General features: G+C 42.5%; 1 protein-coding gene across 3 annotated transcripts in view; it reads right to left on the minus strand.

The window, feature by feature from the left end:
* Positions 1-3,107: 3,107 nt before the first annotated feature.
* The window catches only part of UBASH3A (ubiquitin associated and SH3 domain containing A), a 21,766-nt gene continuing 3,887 nt past the window's right edge, over positions 3,108-20,986 (minus strand). For 2 of the 3 annotated variants that reach the window (XM_044442625.1, XM_044442624.1), the window contains exons 3-14: positions 18,881-19,067; positions 18,075-18,273; positions 16,973-17,142; positions 14,847-15,055; positions 13,619-13,736; positions 12,750-12,858; positions 12,064-12,186; positions 10,505-10,597; positions 9,567-9,711; positions 6,675-6,781; positions 6,384-6,490; positions 3,108-5,052 (exon numbers count right to left, since the gene is read on the minus strand). In XM_044442625.1, coding sequence (XP_044298560.1) covers positions 4,915-5,052; positions 6,384-6,490; positions 6,675-6,781; positions 9,567-9,711; positions 10,505-10,597; positions 12,064-12,186; positions 12,750-12,858; positions 13,619-13,736; positions 14,847-15,055; positions 16,973-17,142; positions 18,075-18,273; positions 18,881-18,970 — 1,608 coding nt within the window. In that variant the 5' untranslated portion in view covers positions 18,971-19,067 and the 3' untranslated portion in view covers positions 3,108-4,914. The remainder of the gene's footprint in view (positions 5,053-6,383; positions 6,491-6,674; positions 6,782-9,566; positions 9,712-10,504; positions 10,598-12,063; positions 12,187-12,749; positions 12,859-13,618; positions 13,737-14,846; positions 15,056-16,972; positions 17,143-18,074; positions 18,274-18,880; positions 19,068-20,986) is intronic. The other variant, XM_044442626.1, reaches the window with a different exon arrangement.

Consider the following 20,986-nt stretch of genomic DNA (forward strand, 5'->3'; position numbering starts at 1 on the left):
CACCATTATTTGGAGTGGTTTAAACAAAAAGAGAGTTCGGAAAAGATCTCTCTAAACTGGGTGACTGAGCATAAAAATGGCATATACTGTTAAATGCAAACAACTGTAAAGTGAAGCATGTTGGGGCAACCCCCTGCCCAGCATCTTGGAAGTGTAGGCTGATGGGATTGGAGCTAATGATGCCTGACCAGGAAAGAGATCTTGGGGTTGTGGTAGAAAAATGTCCACCCAAAGTGTAGTGGATGTTGAAGGAAGGAAGGAAAATTCTTTGTTAGGCATCATTAGGAAAGGAACAGAAAATAAAACTGTCAAGATCATGACCCCCTGATACAAATCTATAGCACTTTCACACTTAGAACACTACATAGAGTTGTGGTCAGTTTACCTAGGAAAAGATATTGCAGAGTTGAAAAAATTGCAGAAAGGCTCAACTAAAATGATGAAGGGGCTGAAAAGGTCCTCTAAGAGAAAAGGTTACAATGGGCAGGTTCACAATAAGAGATCACAATAAAATCAGTTATGTTCTCTAGCCCCAGTTCTGGAGTTCCTGTATTTCAGATTTTTTCCCCTGAAACTACAGAGAGAATCACTGTTTTGTTCTAAGGTTTCCATGTTTCACCACAGCTTCTGTCATCCAGATCTGGGATCACTATTTTACCACCGTTCATAATTGAAATAGCATAGGAGTCCCCTGGCAAGAGCAGCCACAGAAGTACCTGCTTATAGCCTTCAATCTCTACTGCCCTCAGCTGCGTAGCAACAGTTGCATCATTACTTGCTGAATTCCCATTGGCCAAGCAATGGAGCCCCCTCTGTTTACTTTTAGAAACAGAGACAGTGTGAAAACTTTATTTAAAGTTTTTTATATGACGTCCAATATGAAAAATCTCTGGACGGCTTACCAAAAAAAAAAAAAAAAAAAGCAACCATAGACAACAAAGAACACACAACACACTGCATCTGATAAATGATAATAAATACATGGAGGGATATGGATGGAACTGTGGCAAAACATTTCATTTAATAAAGATCCCTGTGAGGCTAATGTGCTGGGAGGAGCCACTGGCATGCATGTATACATGGGAAGTGGAAGGGGGAACCAGTCAGGGGGAACCAATCAGGATGAGACCACTGCAGTCCATAGGCAAGAAAAGAGAACCTTTCACATTTTCCCTAGGTTATGAAACAGGTTTGTCATACAGAATGAAAATTTAAGAATTTTCAAGCTGTTTTTTGCAAGAAGTTTCAACAACTGTCCCCTGTGTCATGTGGCAGCCCACTTTTAAAATGTAAAAACACTTGAAAAGTAGTTTATAACATGGCACATCTGTGTGCGTGTTTACTGCTTAAAAGCAAAACGTCAGAGGCAAATTGTACATGCTTAAACCCTTATAGGCCTTCCAATTAGTCATCCCATTTAAATCTGCTTGATTTCAGTGGGTCTGCTGTAAGTATAGCAGTCTAGATAGGATAGTGCAGGGAAGCACAGTCCATGACGTATAGGCCAATACAGCCCTCAGGATGGCGCATTAAAGTCAACAGCACCCAATCCCCCTTCCTACAGTCAGGCTGATCTAATTGCCAACTGCATCTTCAGACATGCCCCCTCCCCTGGCTCTGATTCCAACCAGCTGCTGATCCAAGACATTAGTCTTTTTTTCCTGTTGTGGAGGTAGGATTGAACCTGTGGAGAAAGCTGCTGAGTGATTCAGAGCAGCTTCCTTCTGAGAAAGCATAGAGACATTTGTCCTGCTGACTTATGAATAACCATTGGCACCCATGCTTATGTGTGGGCTACTTCTGCTACAGCAGCTTTGTCTCAAAGGTTCTGCTGCCTGATTTAGTCCTGTTTATTTTTGAGCAGAGACGCTACTCATGTTATTTGAGTAGGTTGTAGAAAAAATACAGATGTTTCTTAAATGAGTTGTTAGGACAGCACATACTGCAGGGGTTTCCCGATAGATTGTAGTCCTCCTCAACAAGTGCCATATAAGGACACTTGTTCTTTGGGGTTCCTTTAGATAAAATAGCAGGGAACTGTTTGTTGTTCCAAATGAGCTTTTCTAATGGTAATTAGATGGCTGCATTCTTAGTTTACCCCACTAGATGTCACCCTAGATTGCTATATGTACCAACATTCTTCCATTTAAACATCAGAAACCAGATTTTTAAACTTATTCCTGCTTCCTAGGATGTTTTCTGAGGAAGCATTTATCGTGTAACCACCTTACCTGAAACATGGAACTTAGGACAATTTTCCTCTTTTTGAAGCCCTCCCTTTTCTGCCCTCCTCCCGCACCACACACACACACACTCCACTAAGGAGGAAAAGATAGACTAGCTGCACAGTGTCTTTTCACTGGTGGCTGTGGCTTAATCATTAAAAAAATCAATGAAGTTCTCAGCAAGCTGTGATTGTGCTTCAGGACTACACATTAGACCATCTTTCTCCTCATTTCTCCTTCCATTCTTGAAGTTTCTAGTTGTTGTTGTTCAGTCTCAAAGTTGTGTTTGACTCTTTGCGACCCCATGGATGACAATTCTCCTATCCTCCACCATCCCCCAGAGTCCGTCCAACCCCACATCCACCTCCCTAGTGACCCCAAGCAGCCACCACAGCCTCTGCTGTCCCCTTCTCCTATTCATTCGTTTGTTCGTTTTATTTATTTATTTAAAGTTTTTGTATGCTGTCCAATACCACAGTTTCTGGATGGCTTACAAAGGAGAAAAAAAAAAATCCAAAAACCAGAAAACAACAACATAACAACAAACAACACACTGCATCTGACCATTAATGAGAAAATCAAGGATAAAACCAATTCAATATTAAAATGCTGGGAAAATTAAAAGGGTTTTGCCTGATGCTGAAAAGAATAAAGTGACAGTGGCAGGCAACCTCCCTGGGGATCATGTTCCAAAGTCAGGGCACCACCACCAAAAGGGTCCTTCTTGGGGTAGCTGCCCTCCTAATTTCCTTCAAAGAGGGCTCCTGGAGAAGGACCTGTGTCTCAGATCTCAAGGGGTGGGCAGACACATGGGGAAGAAGGCGCTCCTTCAGGTATCCAGGACCCAAGCTGTTTAGAGCTTTATAGTCATTACCAGCACCTTAAACTGGGCCTGGATTCCAATTGGCTGCCAGTGTAAATGATATAGGACCAGCCTGATACAGGAGTACTTTTGCCTTCAATCATTTCCAGCCTCAGGGGAAGCTTCCAGTAATGAGGCCCAAGTCCCAGCTTCAGTCTTGCCATAATTTGCTTTCAACAGGTGATGCCAGGAAGTGATCCTATAGCACAGACAAGATACTGCCTCAAGGGATTTTCCAGGGGAAGAACATGGTAGTGGAAACCATAGAAGATGAAGCTTTGACTGGGAGAAAGGGCCCAGGGAGGCCCATGGTGCGGCTATTGTAGACAGGTTAGAGCTGACTAAGCTGAAGACATTAAGTGGAGCAGAGCAAAGAAGAAACCTCTTTACTGGTATCTCAGGCAGGGATAGAACTCTCTAGCACTTTGGATCCCATCAACTGATCCTGCTGCCCCTCGTTTATCACGATATCCTTGCTTACATGGAGCTGTGTGATGCCCCTTGTTCCTTTGGAGCTCCTCACACACCCTTTTGGTTTTCACCGTCCCCAATAATTGGCACCATCCCCAACCTCGTCCACATCCCTGATCATGCTTAATTCCATATAATTTACCAACAAAGTATCATGCTCTGCTTGGTACTGATGGAAATCCTTAAGGGACCCTGCAGTTGTGTGAATGTATAGTATACGCATCAACAATAATGGACGACAGAAACACATGTCAAGGAATTGGGTCTCTTATTTTAACTCACTTGGGCATTCCCTCCCAGGCAGGGAGACATTTCTCTGGGTTGTAACCGTGGGGGATGGGAAGGGGTTAGATCGATCAGGCTTATCCTTTCCCTGAACTGCTTCTTTTCCAGCTAATCAGAACGATTATTTAACTTGCAACTGTGCCTGAGTTTGCCTGCCCCTTCTTCCTTTCTCACTACTCCTTCCATTTGTGTTGTGTCTGTTGATTGCAAGCACAAAATGAGAGTCTCTCTTGTTTTTCTTGATTGCATATAAACCACCAGGGAGACTTTTTGACTGGTAAGCAAGATTAAGAATGCTTTAACACAATAAACTCCCTTAAAAATAATCCTCTTTCTCCACTCCAGCCTTATATGCAGGACCAACCCACACTATTTTCTGAAGTGCCTGTTACTCTAGAGCTGTCCTCAACACATTCTATTCATGGCTGGGCTCACAGGGGGGAAAAGTAGATTAGGGGGAGATTCAACTTCATGTGTGAAAGAGATTTGTCTATGTGTCAGAATGTGGGGGACAAATGTATAGGTGTATCAGAGGACAAGATCAAAAGCAGCAGTTCCATGTGCTTTTATTACATAAATCTAAGCTCAGGAAATCTCCAGCAGATACTGAGCTGAAAAGTGTGCTTGATTTTTTTTAAAAATCAGCAACACAATTTTTGCATTAGCAAAGCAATAAAATATTCTTATTTTTAAAGTGCACTGCAAGACATTTCACAAATCCTTATTTGTGTGATAGAAGACAGAGTCTAGCTAGAGAAATATGATGTAGGCAGTATTCTACATCAATTCTACTCCTATTTATTAGGGGAGAAATGCAATTAAAATGAAACCTACAGCTTTTATTTCTAGGTTGCATTTCTTTCCTTGTCAGGGAAGTTTTGTTTTGTTTTAAAGCTGAAAACCTAGAATTGCAAAGAAGGTATGGACTGCCTCTCCCTATATGTAAGCCAGTTCCTGAGTTCCATCACTTGGTTGTTGTAGCCATGAAAGAGACCACAGGGCAGGGCTTTGGGCTGAGATTCTGTAGAACCAGAAAAGTATAAATCCACAATGGGGATGAATGCATATAACTTAATTCTCCAGAAGGATCTTCTTCCAATCAAATGCAACATTTGCTCCATGGGTTAACATCTTGACAGGTGGGTTTATCATTTTCCATTTTTTCTCTTCTTTCAGTTCTTCACAGAAACACATGCCTAGTGAAGGTATCTGGTAAAGCAGAGAAGATTTCCAGAGGATTTTGTTAGGACTATTCAAAATGCTTGAAGCAAGCAAGAAAGTTTCTGCCCCATACAGGCCAACACCCTGAAATCATTGAATAGTTGATCATTTTCATTAATTAATAGTTTTCATTATCCAAGACAATAAAGGACAGGCACTTGAGGCTTTTTAAAAGATGGGCATATGTGAGAAGGTTGTGTTATAGTACAAATGGATGATGGGATCTGAAAGCAGTTTCCATTCTCCATATGCCTTATCAACAGTATTAGAAAAGCTGCCAGGAAAAGCCTTCTTTTTCCAGCCCATTTTTCTGGGGTAAAGGACCATGGATCAGAATCAACTTGGGATCAGAGACACCTAACCTCATGTCTGCATGTCAAAGCTAGCCCTCCCAGAGTTCTGATTTGGTAAGCTAAGGTTCCTCAGATAACCACATTCCCTGCCCATAACCCCTTTCACCCAACTACGCATTCTTTGGTGGCTTCTCAAGTTTGTGCCAATTGTTTCCCATTCCAAACAGCTGAAATGTTTCTCCTAGATGAAGACAGGTGGAGGTGAAAATGGCCTTTGTGTTCCTCCCACTCTACAACTTAGCTAGACAGTCAGTTTTGCCCATCTAGCTGGGGTGCTTCAGTTGGGGAGGGAAGAAAACTGAGATGCCACCAGGATACATCATACCCTTCCTGTCTGCCAGAACACCCTTTTCACCTCCCTGAGCTTGCTCTTTTGATCCTGGAACTGCAGCCAGGGAGGTCCTGTCCATGCTGTCTGCAAGGTGGGAGGAGGGTGCTTCAGGCATTGAGGCCCAGCTCTGAAACTGGAGCTGTTTCCCAATATCAGACCTGGGTCTCCAAATAATCCTGTGGCCCTGTAGGCAAGCAAAAACACGATGGTACCTTTGCCTTTTCAAGTATGACTTTGGCTCCACCTTCTGATTCAGGTCCCAGCTAGCACTGGAATGAGCCCCTGAGAGCTTCTTCAAAACTGAAGAACTGTCCATTGGGACAAAAGAGTTTTAACAATCCTGCTTTGGATGCTACAGTTACCAGATTTGACTCCCAGTATCTCCATTTAAAACATCCAGCTAAGAAGTAATGGGAAAGACCCTTGCCTGTAATTGGTGATCTTTTACTAGACAGATAAATTGTTAAACCCAGTATAAAAAGTTTTCCATATTTCTAGCAGTAAATACGCACACATATGTACTGTATGGATGGACAACAGGGACTGACCAAGCTAAAATTTTAAAGACCCTGCACAAAACAGGGAGAAAAAACCCAAAATAACCTGTTTATTTATAGTGGTGTGTAATAGCCTACCTTTTGAACAAAGTGGGCAAAGTCACTGCTCTCCCTGGCTGGAAGACCCAATAATGGCCTAGGAAAGGAATCCAGAGATGAACCATGGCCAACAATCAGGATAGTGCCTGTTGTTAGAAAGGTAGCTTGTTAGAACAATGTGTGTGAATTGTCCTTAAGATAGCTGAGTGCATTCAGACCAATGTAGATTCCACAAGACCAGCGATATTTTAGCAGTCATACAGGGGAAGATCATATGGCAAACCTGCTAAGAATTCAAGGGAATGAAATTAAGAATTACCGTAGAGTTACCTTCAGTTGTGCAGGAGCCAACCATCTGTTTTGTACTTGCAGAGCATCTGTTTATATAGTCCTCATAGGTTTCAGAGGGCGTCAACGAAGAAAGAGGGAAAATGCATCTGTAAGAAAACCATTGGCTTGGTTAAGGATCGTTGGATTGCAGCTCCCACTGGATCTGGATCACGCAAAGGTCAATCCTTGCTCCACCTCTTACCTGGCTTGGTGGCCTTGGGGCAACCTTTAGCCCTTGGAGCTCCGAGTGTTACCTGATGCGCACATGGAGCTCCTGTACAAATGGGATGCCATGCAAGGGGCAACAAGAGCTTGTGACCTTGTGTACATGCAGAGCTGTTTCATCCACAGAAATGAGCGACTGAGCCATTGCAAGTGAGGGAGCTCTGTTCGGGTATCAGAGCTCCCACACTCCTGAGAAACTGGTGAATTAGGATCTCCTTCTTTCAGTGCCAGTTCTTCCAAAATAAAATTGGTATTGAGATACCGATGAGGAAAGAGTCTATATTTAAGGGGTTGAAAGTGCTTTGCAGCCTGTAAGTAGCATAGAAAATGTGCAACACTTCCCTGGGATTCAAAGTCTGGGATTTTCCTATGCTGCTGAACTGTTTTTGCTTTCTGCACTGTCATTGGTATTATCAATTGATATAAGATCTGGTAAGAGTCATCAATATGGTTGGCTTTGGAAAAGGATTATGCAGATACAGAAAAGTTTAAAAATGGAACTTCTGTATTCACAGAAGTTTGGCTCCTTGTATCTCTAGGGAAATGCAGTTTTGCACTTAAAATGCAGGCTGTATCTATTGCAAAGAACATAAGGTGTGCGTGTCTGTGTGTGATAATTATTGGGGTTGCAGCAGGCAGGGATGGAATGGGGATGTCTCCTTTCTTCCCTTGCAGAAGTCTTGAGGAATATAACCCCCTCTGAAGATGCCATTTGCTATGGAGAGAAGGTGCCAAGGCTGGATTTCCTCCCAATGCAAGTATCAGCTTCAGAGGAGAGATTTTTCTCAAGATTGCAGGAAAGAAGTAAACGTTTTCATTTTCCCTCCCAAGTGTTGTGATCCCTAGAATTATTATTTCCCCTTCCCCGCAGTTCAAAAAAGGTGCATTTTCAAAACCTAGTCAGTATATTCAAAAACCCACTTAACATCTCATGTACTTTGCCCTTTCTCCCAACAAGTTCTGTTTCCATTCCTCTCACATCCTTACATAATTTCATGGGTAAAGCATGGTCTTGCTAGCCCTGGATTCAATAGGCCTCTCCTCTCCACACTGGTGCCCTTCAGATATATTGGAATATGACTATCCCAGCCATCAGAGCAACAGGTTGCAGAAATCTGACTTAAACTATAGGAGGTGTTTGGATTTCTGTGGAAAACAGTAGCAACAGCGTTATGGTTGGGAAATGACTTGGTTAATATGAAAAACAAAGCAACGCCATTCAAAGCTGAAGAAATAAGCTTTCTGCTGAGAAATAAGTAGCGCTGTGGGGCCAGTGCTCACAAGGTCATGGAGTCACCATCAACACCAGAAACCATGCATCACAAAGGTAAGTAGGGAAATCATGCAGCAAGTGGGGGCAGGGGAAAGAAGCCATTTTTGTAACCAGCCAAATCACCTCCACCACTGGGCCACACACCTGTATATTTTACAAGACGGCTTCCAAGGCAAGGGGCATGGCTACAATCAGTCCAGCTCCTGTTTTTGTTTTCTGTTTCATTTGTGGTTTTGCAAACTTTCCACAACTGTTCTGTGCTGCAAAACTGCTTTGACATGGAGAGTAAGACACAGAAACTGCAAACAAACTACTGTGGTTGACTGAATGGAAGAACAATGTGCAAAACTTGCAAAGACTTTCTGCTTCTAATGAATGCAATCTAAATCAACATATATGTGAAAGAATTATTAATGATCTGAAACAATATTATGTAAAGGATGAGAACTGTTTTTTCCCCACCTTCCTCTCTTTGACCTCACTATCAGTGCCACTTAATCCCTAATGGCTGTTTCTTTTAAAACCCCAGCATTTTTCATATACCCACCACTGACATGGAAACATTACAGTATAATCCACACCAATAGTGCAATTGTCAGTTCCTTATTTCAAAATGCACCCTTTGCAATCATTTTGGGTAATGCAATGCTTTGTCAGGACAAAGAGAACTAATAGTCTTTCCAAATAAAATAAAAACAGAAACATAGATTTTTTTTTAAGCTAGCTGTAGTGGGAACAAGACTGAACTCTTAACTTCCACCCTTTTTCCAACCCATGAACAGGGATAGTGGAGTTGTGGGTGGAATTGCATTGAAGAGTCTGCTCTTCAGCACTGACCAACGTGCAGTGACATAGGATTTGTCTTGGGTCTCTGAGCAGCAGTCCAAGATGACCCCATTCCCTTAATTCAAGTGACACTGTTGGTTGTTTCTGTCATCCCTTGGCACTGCAGTTTTACCAAGCTGACAGCCCTCAAGTGGCACAGAAACATCACATGGGGCTGAAGAACAGAAAAGGACCACTTGCAGGATCAGAGTAAAAGTCCATCTAGTGCAGCGTTGCCTTTCTTACAGTGGTCATTGGCCCAGATGAGGCTGGAAGTTGACCCCAGAGGCTTGATGGCATGAGCCCTGGTAGTGCAATGGAGCCTCTACTGCAGCAAGCTGGAATTGGTTGTGGTCATGCTGCCAGGGAGAGGAACCTTGTTTCTCTCCGTGGTGTCCCAGAGTTACTACCTGGGGGAACAAGGGGAAGCGGGGGGAAGGAGCAACACATCCTTGATGCGTCTGGTTGTCTCTTGGGCTTATGGGATGCTTGGCACTTAATGGCAACACATCATTTTGATTTACCATGATGAGCTGCCATTATGTGACTCTATCCACAGTAGCACTTACTTGTATGCGGTATCTATGCTGTAATTGACTTCAGCGAGTTCTCTCTGTGTCACAAATGAGGGAACAGCTGCATTGCTCTCCCATTTTGTCCATTCAAAGAGCCCAGGTTCTATACGAATTTTAACTTTTTGTTCCAGCTGAAGCCCTGTAATGATCAAAGTACATGTTCAGAAATCTATATTCATGCTTGTTCCTTGTATGTCTTTACTGGGGCACTCCAGTCACTGCTTTTAGGAAGAATGTTAAAGTAACAGGTTAGTAGTGCACTTTTGCCAGTATAGTTTCCAGAATCAGCAATATTGAAAGATTTAAGATGTTGGTGGTTGCATTTTCTTTGTGCAAACTTATTCTGGTTCAGATCGATCCTTTCTTTAAAGCCTCATGGCCTCAAATGCCAGTTATTTATTAGGTAAATCACTACTCTTCATTCCCACATCCACCAAGTATAGGTGCATTTGTTTCAAATTCAGAACTAAATTCTTGTAGGTCTAATGTCTCTCCGCTAGAGCATAACAACTCTCTGATGTTATGGCCCAGCTGGACATCATGGCAAAGCATTTATGTTAAGCCTCTGCTCCTGAGTTGTTTCAGGCAGGACCAGATTGATAGAGATCCTTATGCACTGCAGAATTTATTCTGATGTATCTAATCATTTATTTTTTCTGCTGAAGTGCAGGTCACAGCAGCTGCCCAACCAGACTAGAGTCTGCAATCCTGAATGCCACTCTGCACATTTGTGAGAAGTCCCACTTGTGAGAGACAAAAAAGGCATTCTTAACATTGGTAGTGAAGGCTTCCTTAGCCTGTAGCAACAAAATCCTCAAAGCTACTTTCCCATCCCCAAAAAAAATCTACTCAAGGCAAATGGTGGAACAGCTACAAACCACATCAGCAGCAACTGATTCAAAGCATGGCTTCTGTTAGAAAGGCTCACCTACCTTCCAGAACATGCTGTGCGGTTTGGACACAGCACAGTGCTGGAGAAGAGTACACACAGCTGATCATCACTTCATTCTCTAGCAGGGCTTCACCTGGTAGTGGGAAACATATGCCCATAAATGATCCTTCTTCGCAAGATATGTTTTTCCAATATACCTGCTTGGATTTTCATCTAAGCACTGGCTATAGATGCTTATTTCCATTGGTATTGTTTCATTTTTAAACCTAGAATCTCAGAGGTTTGCTTTGAAAGAAATGTTGTCGAAAACAATTCAGGACCAAGAGAACTCGAGATTAAAATTGCTGAAAGTAGCTGACAAATTCATCCATCCAGGCCCAGGGCTTTGTGTGCTTTGTTCTAATATCTCTCAGGACTGAATCCTGAGAATATCGCATCCTGCTGAATATTATATTCAGCAATGCCCTTCTACTTGACCAAGACAGTAATGTAATGTAATGTAATGTAATGTAATGTAATGTAATGTAATGTTGACTTACAACTAAATTCTGTTCAGCAATGGTTTCTAGCCACACATGACAGGATAGCCTCAGCATGCATGGTGAAGTACCCCAAGATCAGGGACACTCAGGGAAATGGCAAGGCCAGTTTTGGGGTCTTCTCTGCAAGCACAGTCCATGTGATAATGGGCTGGACAGTCCACCAACAGATTTCCATTTATTTGTCCTGACATCTACTACAATGTGCTGATCTTCTTACAAAAATATGTAACCTATCCCTGAGATCAGCCTCTCTACCAGTGGATGGGAGAATGGCCAATGTAACATCAATTTTTAAAAAGGAATTCAGGCAGATCCAGGAAATTACAGTCAGTCAGCTTAAGATCTGTTCTGGGTAAATTGGTTGAAGGCACTATTAAGAGTAGAATCAATAAGCATATAGAACAACAAGCCTCGTTAAAAAAATTAATCGTCATGGCTTCAGCAATTTAAGTCCAATCTCACTATAATCTTAGATTTCTTTGAGAGTGTCGGTAAACACATGGAGAGGGGTGCTGAGGGAGACACTGTTTGTTTGGACTTTCAAAATTTTGGCTTTTGACAAAGTGCCTCATCAAAGACTCCTGAGTGAACTTCGTGGTCATGGAATAAGGGGAAAGATCCCCTTACGGATACCTGGTTAAGAAACAGAAAGCAAACAGTGGAATTAATGGTAATTCCTCCCAAAGGAAGAAGGTGAACAGTGGGTTCCTACAGGGAATTGTACTGAGAAGGATATTTTTCAACTTATTAATAAACAATCTGGAATTAGGAGTGAACAGTTAAATGGCCAACTTTGCTGATGATACCAAACCATTTTTGGCAGTTAAAACCAAAAAGGATTGTGAGGAGCTCCAAAATGATATCCTAAAACTGGGAAATGGAATCAAAATGGCAAAAGTGGTTCCACTCAAGTGCAAAGTATTACATATTGGGGCTGGGTTGGTCACTCATTCATGACTTCAGGAAAGTTGTTGTGAAGGTAAAATGAAGCTATGCGCTCTCTGTTTAAAACCCTTCCTGCTGCTTCTTTGAGCTCTGATGAATATACAAACCTTACCAATTAGTCTAGACTGGAATATACCACAGTGTGATAAAGGGGGATCATATTCATAGCTCTTGATACCATCTTTTCGGTTCATTAGACCGATGGGCAAATTAAGGTCTCCTCGATAGTATTTTCCTAAAACAAAACAGAACATTTTATGTCCATGAATATCAGCTCATCCTTCTTGGCAAATCTAATTCCTGTTTCTTACAATTTTATTTGTGATCATTATAGCTCATTGCTCTTTGAAGACTCCTGCTGTTACTATAAACTCACATTTTTAAATAGAATTCACTTTCTTCCCACCTTAGCTTGAGTGTCACAAAAACGGATTGCCATTTTAATTGATGGCTGATTGATTGTTTCATTATCATTTTACTTTGGATTTTTATCGATTTGTGTATGCATTTTGTCATATAGCACCCTGAGAGCCATCAGCCATAGAGCAACTAATACATTTAAGAATTAAGACATGCATAAATAAAAATCTGCGACACATCCCACCCCCCAACCACAAGTGGTGCTTTATTAATTCATGATGACACCATTGAAAACTCACGGCAAACACAGGTTTCCATTCACAATGGGGTTTGCAAGGTGCAAGTGGGCTGATTGTCTTTGTTTTGTTCATTACTTTGAACATGATATGTTTGCCTTAGTTCAAAACTGCAGTATCAAATCCCCAAATTTCTACTTACCATCTGCACCAAAACACTGCTGTAGCCAAGACTTCCCAAACACCTGATCAACACTTTCTCCATGGCGAATCACTAACAGACTTCTTTGTGCTGTGGATTTCCTAGACAGCTGAAAGAAATTGTATCACCACTCCGTTTATTAGAATGACAGAAACATTTTGATGTTTAAATGAGTGGAAGTGTTATTTACATGGATGCTGCACTGACATGATGTGTACAGGCTGGTACTCTAGTCAGTTCAATATTAGTTCCTCAAAACAGCAAAACTGGCGCATCACAGTGACAATGATGAAACTTCTGTTGATAGTAATAACTCAGGAATTGCCTTGTTTAATCAGAACAAACATTCTATCTGGTATTGCATTTGGTCTTAGGTAGAAATTGGCCAGATGCCTCGAAGAACCACACTGGTACAGTGTGATGTAACAATACTCTCTGTAGTTTGGTCTCAATGTCTGGTGGCAACTGAACATAGATCGTGCTGTGCTAAAAGTTGATGAAACTAGACATGACAGCTGAGCTTTTCCTCTTCACCATTTTGGTTGCTCACTTTTATGGCAATTAAAGTGCTAGAACACACATTCCAAGACTTTTTCCAATGTGGTACCCTCCAGATGCTTCGAACCTCAGCTCTATCAGCTTCAGTCAGCACAGCAAATAGTAATGTTTTGGACACTGGTTTACTTCTGAAATTAGGCTTTCTTAGTCTCTGACATGTCTGATGATGATGCCCTTTGATTTCTAGTTATCAAGTGAAATTCAAAACTGTACATAAATTTACTTATACAGAAACTTATTTTGCATAATTGTTTCATTTACAGTAGATTTTATGCACATATCATACAGCAAATTATTCAAAATCCAGTTACCTGATGAGCAACTGTTTTGGCTACATTCCTTGGCATTGGATTTGGATTTTTCAGTTTCATGCGTGTGTCATTGTGATTCTTAGGAGGATGTACTGAGGCTAGAGTGAAAATATATTCTCTGTTGAAGAAAAAGAAAACTGTGAGGAAATCTAAGTTCTTCTTCCTGGAACCAAACACACAACCAAGACCATAGTACGTGAGAAAAGTGACATCCTCACGATGAATGAAACACCTTGTCCTTGCCAAGAAAATGATGCATGTAGTGCTTTGCAAAATGATAAGATGTGCTTTTTCTGCCCATAATTAGATTGGCAGAAGACCCACATTGCAGACCATTATACAGTAACCCACAAGTCTCTGCATAGACTAGCTTTCATTACTAAACATGAAAATTAGTACAACTGTGATAAAACCAACTTAGCCTTCTCAGCAGGACATCTCTCTGAACAAAGAAGTAGTCCAGGCAGCTATAGCCACTAACATCTGCCTTTCTACACCTTCCAGGTTGACTCTCTCTTCACTCCATCCGTGACTCAACCATACATTAACCAGGTACTCACAGAAACCTAGAGGCCATAAAACCATGTCTTCCCAAGTTACTGATTAGTCAACTTGCATTTCCATTACTGGGAATGACCCAGCCCTACAGAAATACACCTCTCCTTTAAGATGTTCCATTTTCTCTCACTGACTGGGAAGGAGGCAAAGAGCAATGCCGGGAAGCTCCATGTGGGCCTTGTTGCTGAATTAATCTTGTAATCCTGAGAAGTATATCTGAGCTGGCTAGTCTGACTTTTCATTTCATTTTAAAAGCAACTAACCATCTATGAACTTTTCTCTGCTTGGCACTGAAATACATATATGCAATTGGAAATGAGAGCTGATTTAGTTCTTTTGGCTAGCAGTCTTATAACTGCTTAGCTAACAAGTTGATACCATTCTAGGGAGTTTAAAGGATGCTCTAGAAAAGTGGCCCACCTTAAGAATTCTCCTTAAGGATTAAAGCCTGGATTTGCACCTAACCAGGAGGGGGCAGGGTGTGTGTGCTGGTGGCTTTCAGCTGAGGAAGATGAACAAAAGGTATCCCACAACCTTACCTAATTTCCAGGAGGTACTGACATTTGTCTTAACAACTCTCCCCCTCCCTTACAGTAGCAGTGGAGAACAATAAAAAATGGAGAAACGGGCACACATTGCAGGAAGAAAACTGAAGCCAAGTAACACTAACCTGTGTTTGACCCAGGTATCTGACTCGTTGGCCTTTTCTGTGTAGTTTTCAGGAAGAAATCCCTGACAACCAGATCGGTGGGAGATACCAATGACCCAGCCATCACAAACTTCACTTTGTTGCGTTGGATTGACATATATAAGATCTCCAGCTTTCAGCATCAGCTCATCGATGTTCTGAGGCTTATATTGGAACAAAGCCCTCAAAACCTAAGAGGAAACCAATCCTTAAAATCCAAACCTTTAAAAGTGAAAGTGGTGTATATTTTGGCAAATCCAGAAAAAAATGGAAAAGTTGCTATCATTGTATGCAATGATAGCATTTGAAAATAAGGGACATATAAATAAATGTGCAGTTATAGAGGGATGGATCTGTCAGTTCTGGTTTCTCACAATTCCTCATTTTTCCAGTCTTAAGTTAGTTTTTCTCAAATGGTAAAAGAAAATTTCCAATGTTAAATTTAGTTCATCTTGAACTCTGAGAATTTTTCTTTTTAAAGTTTATATGAAAATGTGTATACATTTTTCAACACGATTCTTCTGATACATACACTTCATATGCAATTTTGCCACACACACACAAACCATCACTCTATGTTGTTTGCACTAATATACACCATTTAGGGAGCATTTCCCCAATATCTGTGTTTCTGTTTGTAGTTCTTGATTCTGTTCCAGTATTCAAGGAAATAAATATTTCAAAGAATAATCAAATTTTAGCTTGTGTATTGGTTCAAAAGTGTGCAGTGAAGGAAGTTCCCATTAAAATTCAAAACAAATTTCTAACCACAAAAGAGCACCATTTAGCAAGGTTGCCACAGCTTATCATGGGACTAAGCCCCACTGATTTCAATAGAAGCTGCTGAACAGGCAAATGTACAATGACCACAGCAAAAGCATTCAGACTGCATCTGAAGCAGGAAAATATGAGTGCTGCGGAGAAGAGCAGCTCAGAGGCTATGTTGTTCCTGTGATAACTGTAGTTGCCATATGGCCATCTGATTGTGCGAAAGTCATGTGTTATCACCGAGTGTATTCACATGTTATGCTAACCCACCTTAGCGATAAGCCAGAGTAGGTTGGTTGTCATGTGTCAAGGAGAGGCCTAACAGATGATCAGGCTTAATGTGAGTTGCTGCCCCTTCCCCTTCCAGGGGCACGAGTCTTTCTCTCTTTCCCAACCACTGCTATGAACTGCTGCTGCCCTTTTTGTAAAGATTTGGGGGTGGGGTAAAATAGTGAAAGTGGCTCTTGAGCCTACGTTGTGTCCCCCTTTTGGCAGCAACAGAGTGTCCCAGGAGCACTGGCCAGCACTGGAATATCTGCTCAGCATTGATAAAAGAATCACATAATTATGCAAACTCCACTGCTGTCTCATCACAAAGTTATCTGTCAATGGAAACCACATTAGTAGCTGATTACTGCATTGCTCGTATTGTCCTTGAAACAGCCCTTGTCAGATTTCTGATTTGGAGGACCGCAGCTGAGCAGCAGAGCCCATGATCTGCCTCCCTGCTATCTGAGGACGGATCGCCAGCATCCCTGACTGACTGAGCCAGGGCGGTGTGATGGTGAAGGTGCTGGAGAGGAACCTGGGAGATCCGGCTTCTAGTCTCCACTCAGCCATAAAGCTCACTGGATGTCTTTGGGCCAGTCACTCAGCCCAACCTACTCACAGGGTTCTTGTTCTGAGTTCTGGGTTCTTCATAAGAGGAACAAAGGTGGAATAAGAATGCATAACAGCAACAACTGGATAAAAATAATCTCTGCTTAAAACTTTGGAGGTCTGCTTCTATTCACTGTCAAAAATACTGAAATAGATAGGTCAATGGACTGCTTTTTGTGCTCCTGCTTTCTCTTCCATGTGTAATTCCATGCCCATGATGGCTTCTATTCTGATAGCAAGGATTCTATATCCATCAGAAACTTGAGAAGCGCTGTCTTAAATATTTTTTAAGAACATTGTGGAAACAAATTTACACCAGCATCTGGAGCTTGCCCTCAAAATCTGTAAATAAAGTGATCCATTCCCAGGGGGAGGGGGTGTACCTGACACCTAAATCACTGCATACCCACAGAAAGGTTCTCTAATTTCAGAAGAACAAAGCTATCTAGGAAGGCACATACCTGGTAATGTACGAAGCGCATGTCTCTGGAATACAGAGTTGCGACCCACTGGCAGCTTTGCCTAGGATTGATGGATTTGGCTAGTTGCTCCAAAGTCTTTTGATGGTGTGGATAAAATTTGTTGGCCAGCGTCATGTGGAGTTGCTTGGTTGAAGGTTTCACACAGCAGTCTAATGGATAAAGTGACCATCAAACCAGACTTCAAGACGGGATTAATTACGACTAGATCCAGACTGGTATTCTAGCAATATTGTACGATCACTGTAACCCACAGTCCTTTGGGTTTCTATCAGAAGTGAGTTAGTGGGGCAGGTCACTAAGTAATTGTTATAAGATACAGTGTAAGTAGCGCTAATACATAAACGCATTCATGAGGCCTGCACACAAGGATGGGCTGCCTGATTCAGCTGGCATCAGAAAAGAGGGCTGAGTGTTCTATCGGAAAGTTCACACAGGGCAGCCTTCCCCAACCTAGTGCCCTCCAGATATATTGGATTGCAACTCTTGGCTGGCATTGCCATTCAGATGTATTGGACTGTAACTTCTATAACAGTGATGGCGAACCTTTTAGAGACCGAGTGCCCAAACTGCAACCCAAAACCCACTTATTTATTGCAAAGTACCAACACTGCAATAAAACCTGAATACTGAGGTTTTAGTTTAGAAAAAACAACTCACAGCCAGTCCAAGCAAATATCCATCCACCCATCCACCCATCCATCCTTGGCAGTGCACTGACAGGCCAGGCGAAAGCTCAGATGAGTCGCTGCTCGTGACGTCATCGCCTGGTGCTGCTATTCCTTTCCGAGCGTGCGCATGGCCCCTATGTGCGCTGTAATCCGATGCTCGGTTGCTGGGGAGATGCTGGGGCGACTTGGCTAGTGTGTCGACAGAGAGGACTCTGTGTGCCCGCTGCGGCACATGTGCCATAGGTTTGCCACCACTGTTCTAGAAGAATTACAGAATTTTCAGTCCAACACATGAGTTGGAGAAGGCTGAAACAGAGTCAACAATTTCTCGGCTCCCATGCCTGCCCCTTGGAGCATTGAAAAAGGGAACACCTCAGTCTAATTCCACACTTCTAGTCTGCCACCCTTGTTACCTGCTAAGGCCATGGCCTCTGTGGCAAAAGCTACTGCAAATGATTTGAGTATATTTGCTGGACCATCACTGACGAAGAAGCCGATGTAAGTGGTGGAGGAATGTAGTGATAAGGAGATGATTGCTGGGAAGCAACTGGAAAACTGGTCACCAGCTCTCTTTAAGGCATCGTATAAGGCATCAACCTTTTGGTCTTCACACTGAAAGAAATTATGGGTTACAGAATGCTATTGCTTCAAGATCATGCCTAAAATATAATTCATATATTTTCTGTCTTAACACTTAGGATGAGGAGAATGGGGCAAATAACAAACTTCAGGGCTGGATAAAAAATGGTAAACAGCAAAAACAGCTTCTGGAACTGGCTGCTGGCTAAAACCGAGCACTGTGTTTTTATTTTGTTGTTTTTGTTAGTCGTGAAGTTGTGTCTGACCCATCACGACCCCATGGACAACATTTCTCCAGGCCTTCCTGTCCTCCACCATCCCCCGGAGTCCACCCAAGCTCACACCAACTGCTTCAGTGACTCCATCTAGCCACCTCATCCTCTGCCATCCCCTTCTTCTTTTGCCATCTATTGTTCCCAGCATTAGACGCTTCTCCAGGGAGTCCTTCCTTCTCATTAGGTGGCCAAAGTATTTGAGTTTCATCTTCAGGATCTGGCCTTCTAAAGAGCAGTCAGGGTTGATCTCCTCTAGAATTGACCATTTGATCGCCTTGTGTGTTTATATGACACATCAAAGTGACACAAGGCAAGAGAATGGTGTACATATCACTTTTTTTGCACAGTATAAAAGTCAAGATCACCGTAAAGAATTCTGAAAGTGTTATGTGTGGGAAATTATCATGGGCTTTGTTTTTTCCACACTGTTGTCTGCTTTCTCTCCAAAACTCCATCAGTACATCATTCAGAGGGCCTGTTGGGCATAAATAGAGGGCGTATTCCTGAGGGATCGGATCATCCAAAGAAGGATCATTGCAGTGAGAGTGCAACCTGCAATCAACAGAGAATGAGCATATCAAGATACAAAATGGTCCAAAAAAAAATCTGGCTAAAGCACCCCGATTCATTGAGCGTATTAACATTGCATGATTAAAGACTGAGTATTAAAGATGTTGCATCAAAATGGCTCCAGTTAAAAGCTACGCTAGGGTAGTCATGGTCAGTCTGCAAACATTTGTCTATGGACCCTGCTGGGGAAAGCTGGGAGTTGCAGGCCAACCCATCTGGAGGGCAGCAGGCTGGGGAGGCTGCTTTATGGTCTCTCTTTTTATGTCCAGGCAAAGATACTTTGGTGTTGTATTCAAGCACAGTGATTTCATGGCCCCCACTGTCCATGCTACTGTGTCACTGAAATTCAGTGGTGGGACGCATCCTTTCAAAGCACAGATTTCCAGTTTGCCATGCAATTTGATGGTACAATGGCACCAACAAAAAGGGCTGTTTTAAAGAAAAATAGCCTCTTGCCCTGCTGCTGTATTGTAATGGCATATTTAGTGGTTGAATGGCAGGGGTACAGCTCCTGGTAGGGCCTGGGGGTAATCATTGTTACCCTCTAGCCCTGGAAATTGCGCAGCCCTGCTGAGAGAGGTTCCAGGCTCCCACCTCCTTCTCCTTTCTTGGCCTAATTGTAAGAAAAAACTGCAGTGTGTCAAGGTGCATAACCCACCATGGAATTATTTGGAACCTGTCAATATGCCAGTTAAGTGACCAGCACAAGTGTAGGGTCTGAATCCAATAGCCGAGGTGCAACAGGCAACACTGTGCCCTTCAAAAGGGTCCATCCCCTTATTCTGTAGGAAGTGGCAAGAGAAAGGCACATTTAGTACTCCTTCCTGCAGCTCAGCCCTTAACTGCATTTGATCATACACGACTCTTACATCTCTCTCTCCTCCCTCCAGGAGTTTCCCCAAGACCAAGGTGGCTGGAAAAGAGAACTTAGAACTTAGGGCACTCCTGGGCCTTCCTCTCTTGTTGCTGCCAGCCTTCCTTGGACGATTGAAGAGGACATCAACTCAGGACCCTTGAGCTTGCTGAGAAGACCCTGCCCCCAAGAGAGCGAACTGCATTGAAGCTGGACTGCTGTGGTCCTAGGAATGTAACAAGAAACTCTGGGAAAAGGCGACACAGCAATTGGGGTGGTGAGGGGCAACCCTATAGAGCCCCGGGTGGACCAGATTTGGTCTGCCGTTTAGCAGGGACATTAATATTATGTACTATCTCTCTGGCACCATTCGTCAAATCCTCATTCCTTCAAAGCTTAGTTGGAATCTTTGTAATAGCTGGAGCAAGGATGGCTTTTCCCAGCAACAGTATACTTTTCATAGAATCATATATTAGTACAGTCGGAAGGGGCCAAGAAGGCCGTCAGGTCCATCCCCCTGCTTGATGCAGGATTCCAAGTTAAAGCATCCCTCTCAATGGCTGTCCAGCCGCATCCTGAATGCCTCTAGCGTGGGAGAACCCACAACCTCCCTAGGCCATTGGTGCCATTGTTGTAGTGCTCTGACAGTTGGGAAGTTCTGTTGTGCTGAAAGGTATTGTGGAATGGCTTGGTCTTGAATGGGCAGTTATGACTCATTAATCACACAAAAGGTAAAGGAAAAACTATTAGAACTGATTTTTTTTTATTTTACTTTGAGATCAAATGTTTCTTCCTCATTCCTTCCTTCTGGAACACAGAATCCCTCAGAATGCTGGTGGTTTCTGCAGTCTGGGGACATTCCCCCCTTCACCTTTTCATACAATCTCAGGTCTTTCCAGTCAAAGTCCAACAGGGTACCATTACCTTGCCTTTTACCAGCTTGCTATTCTATGACTATCAGGACATCCTGATATATTGGGGATCATGCTGTGTAAACTGAGTAAACTGAAACTCAACCCAGACAAGACGGAGGTCCTGTTGGTTGGCG

The sequence above is a fragment of the Varanus komodoensis genome, unplaced genomic scaffold (assembly GCF_004798865.1).
Source record: "Varanus komodoensis strain SLA01 unplaced genomic scaffold, ASM479886v1 scaffold4, whole genome shotgun sequence".
NCBI lineage: Eukaryota > Metazoa > Chordata > Lepidosauria > Squamata > Varanidae > Varanus > Varanus komodoensis.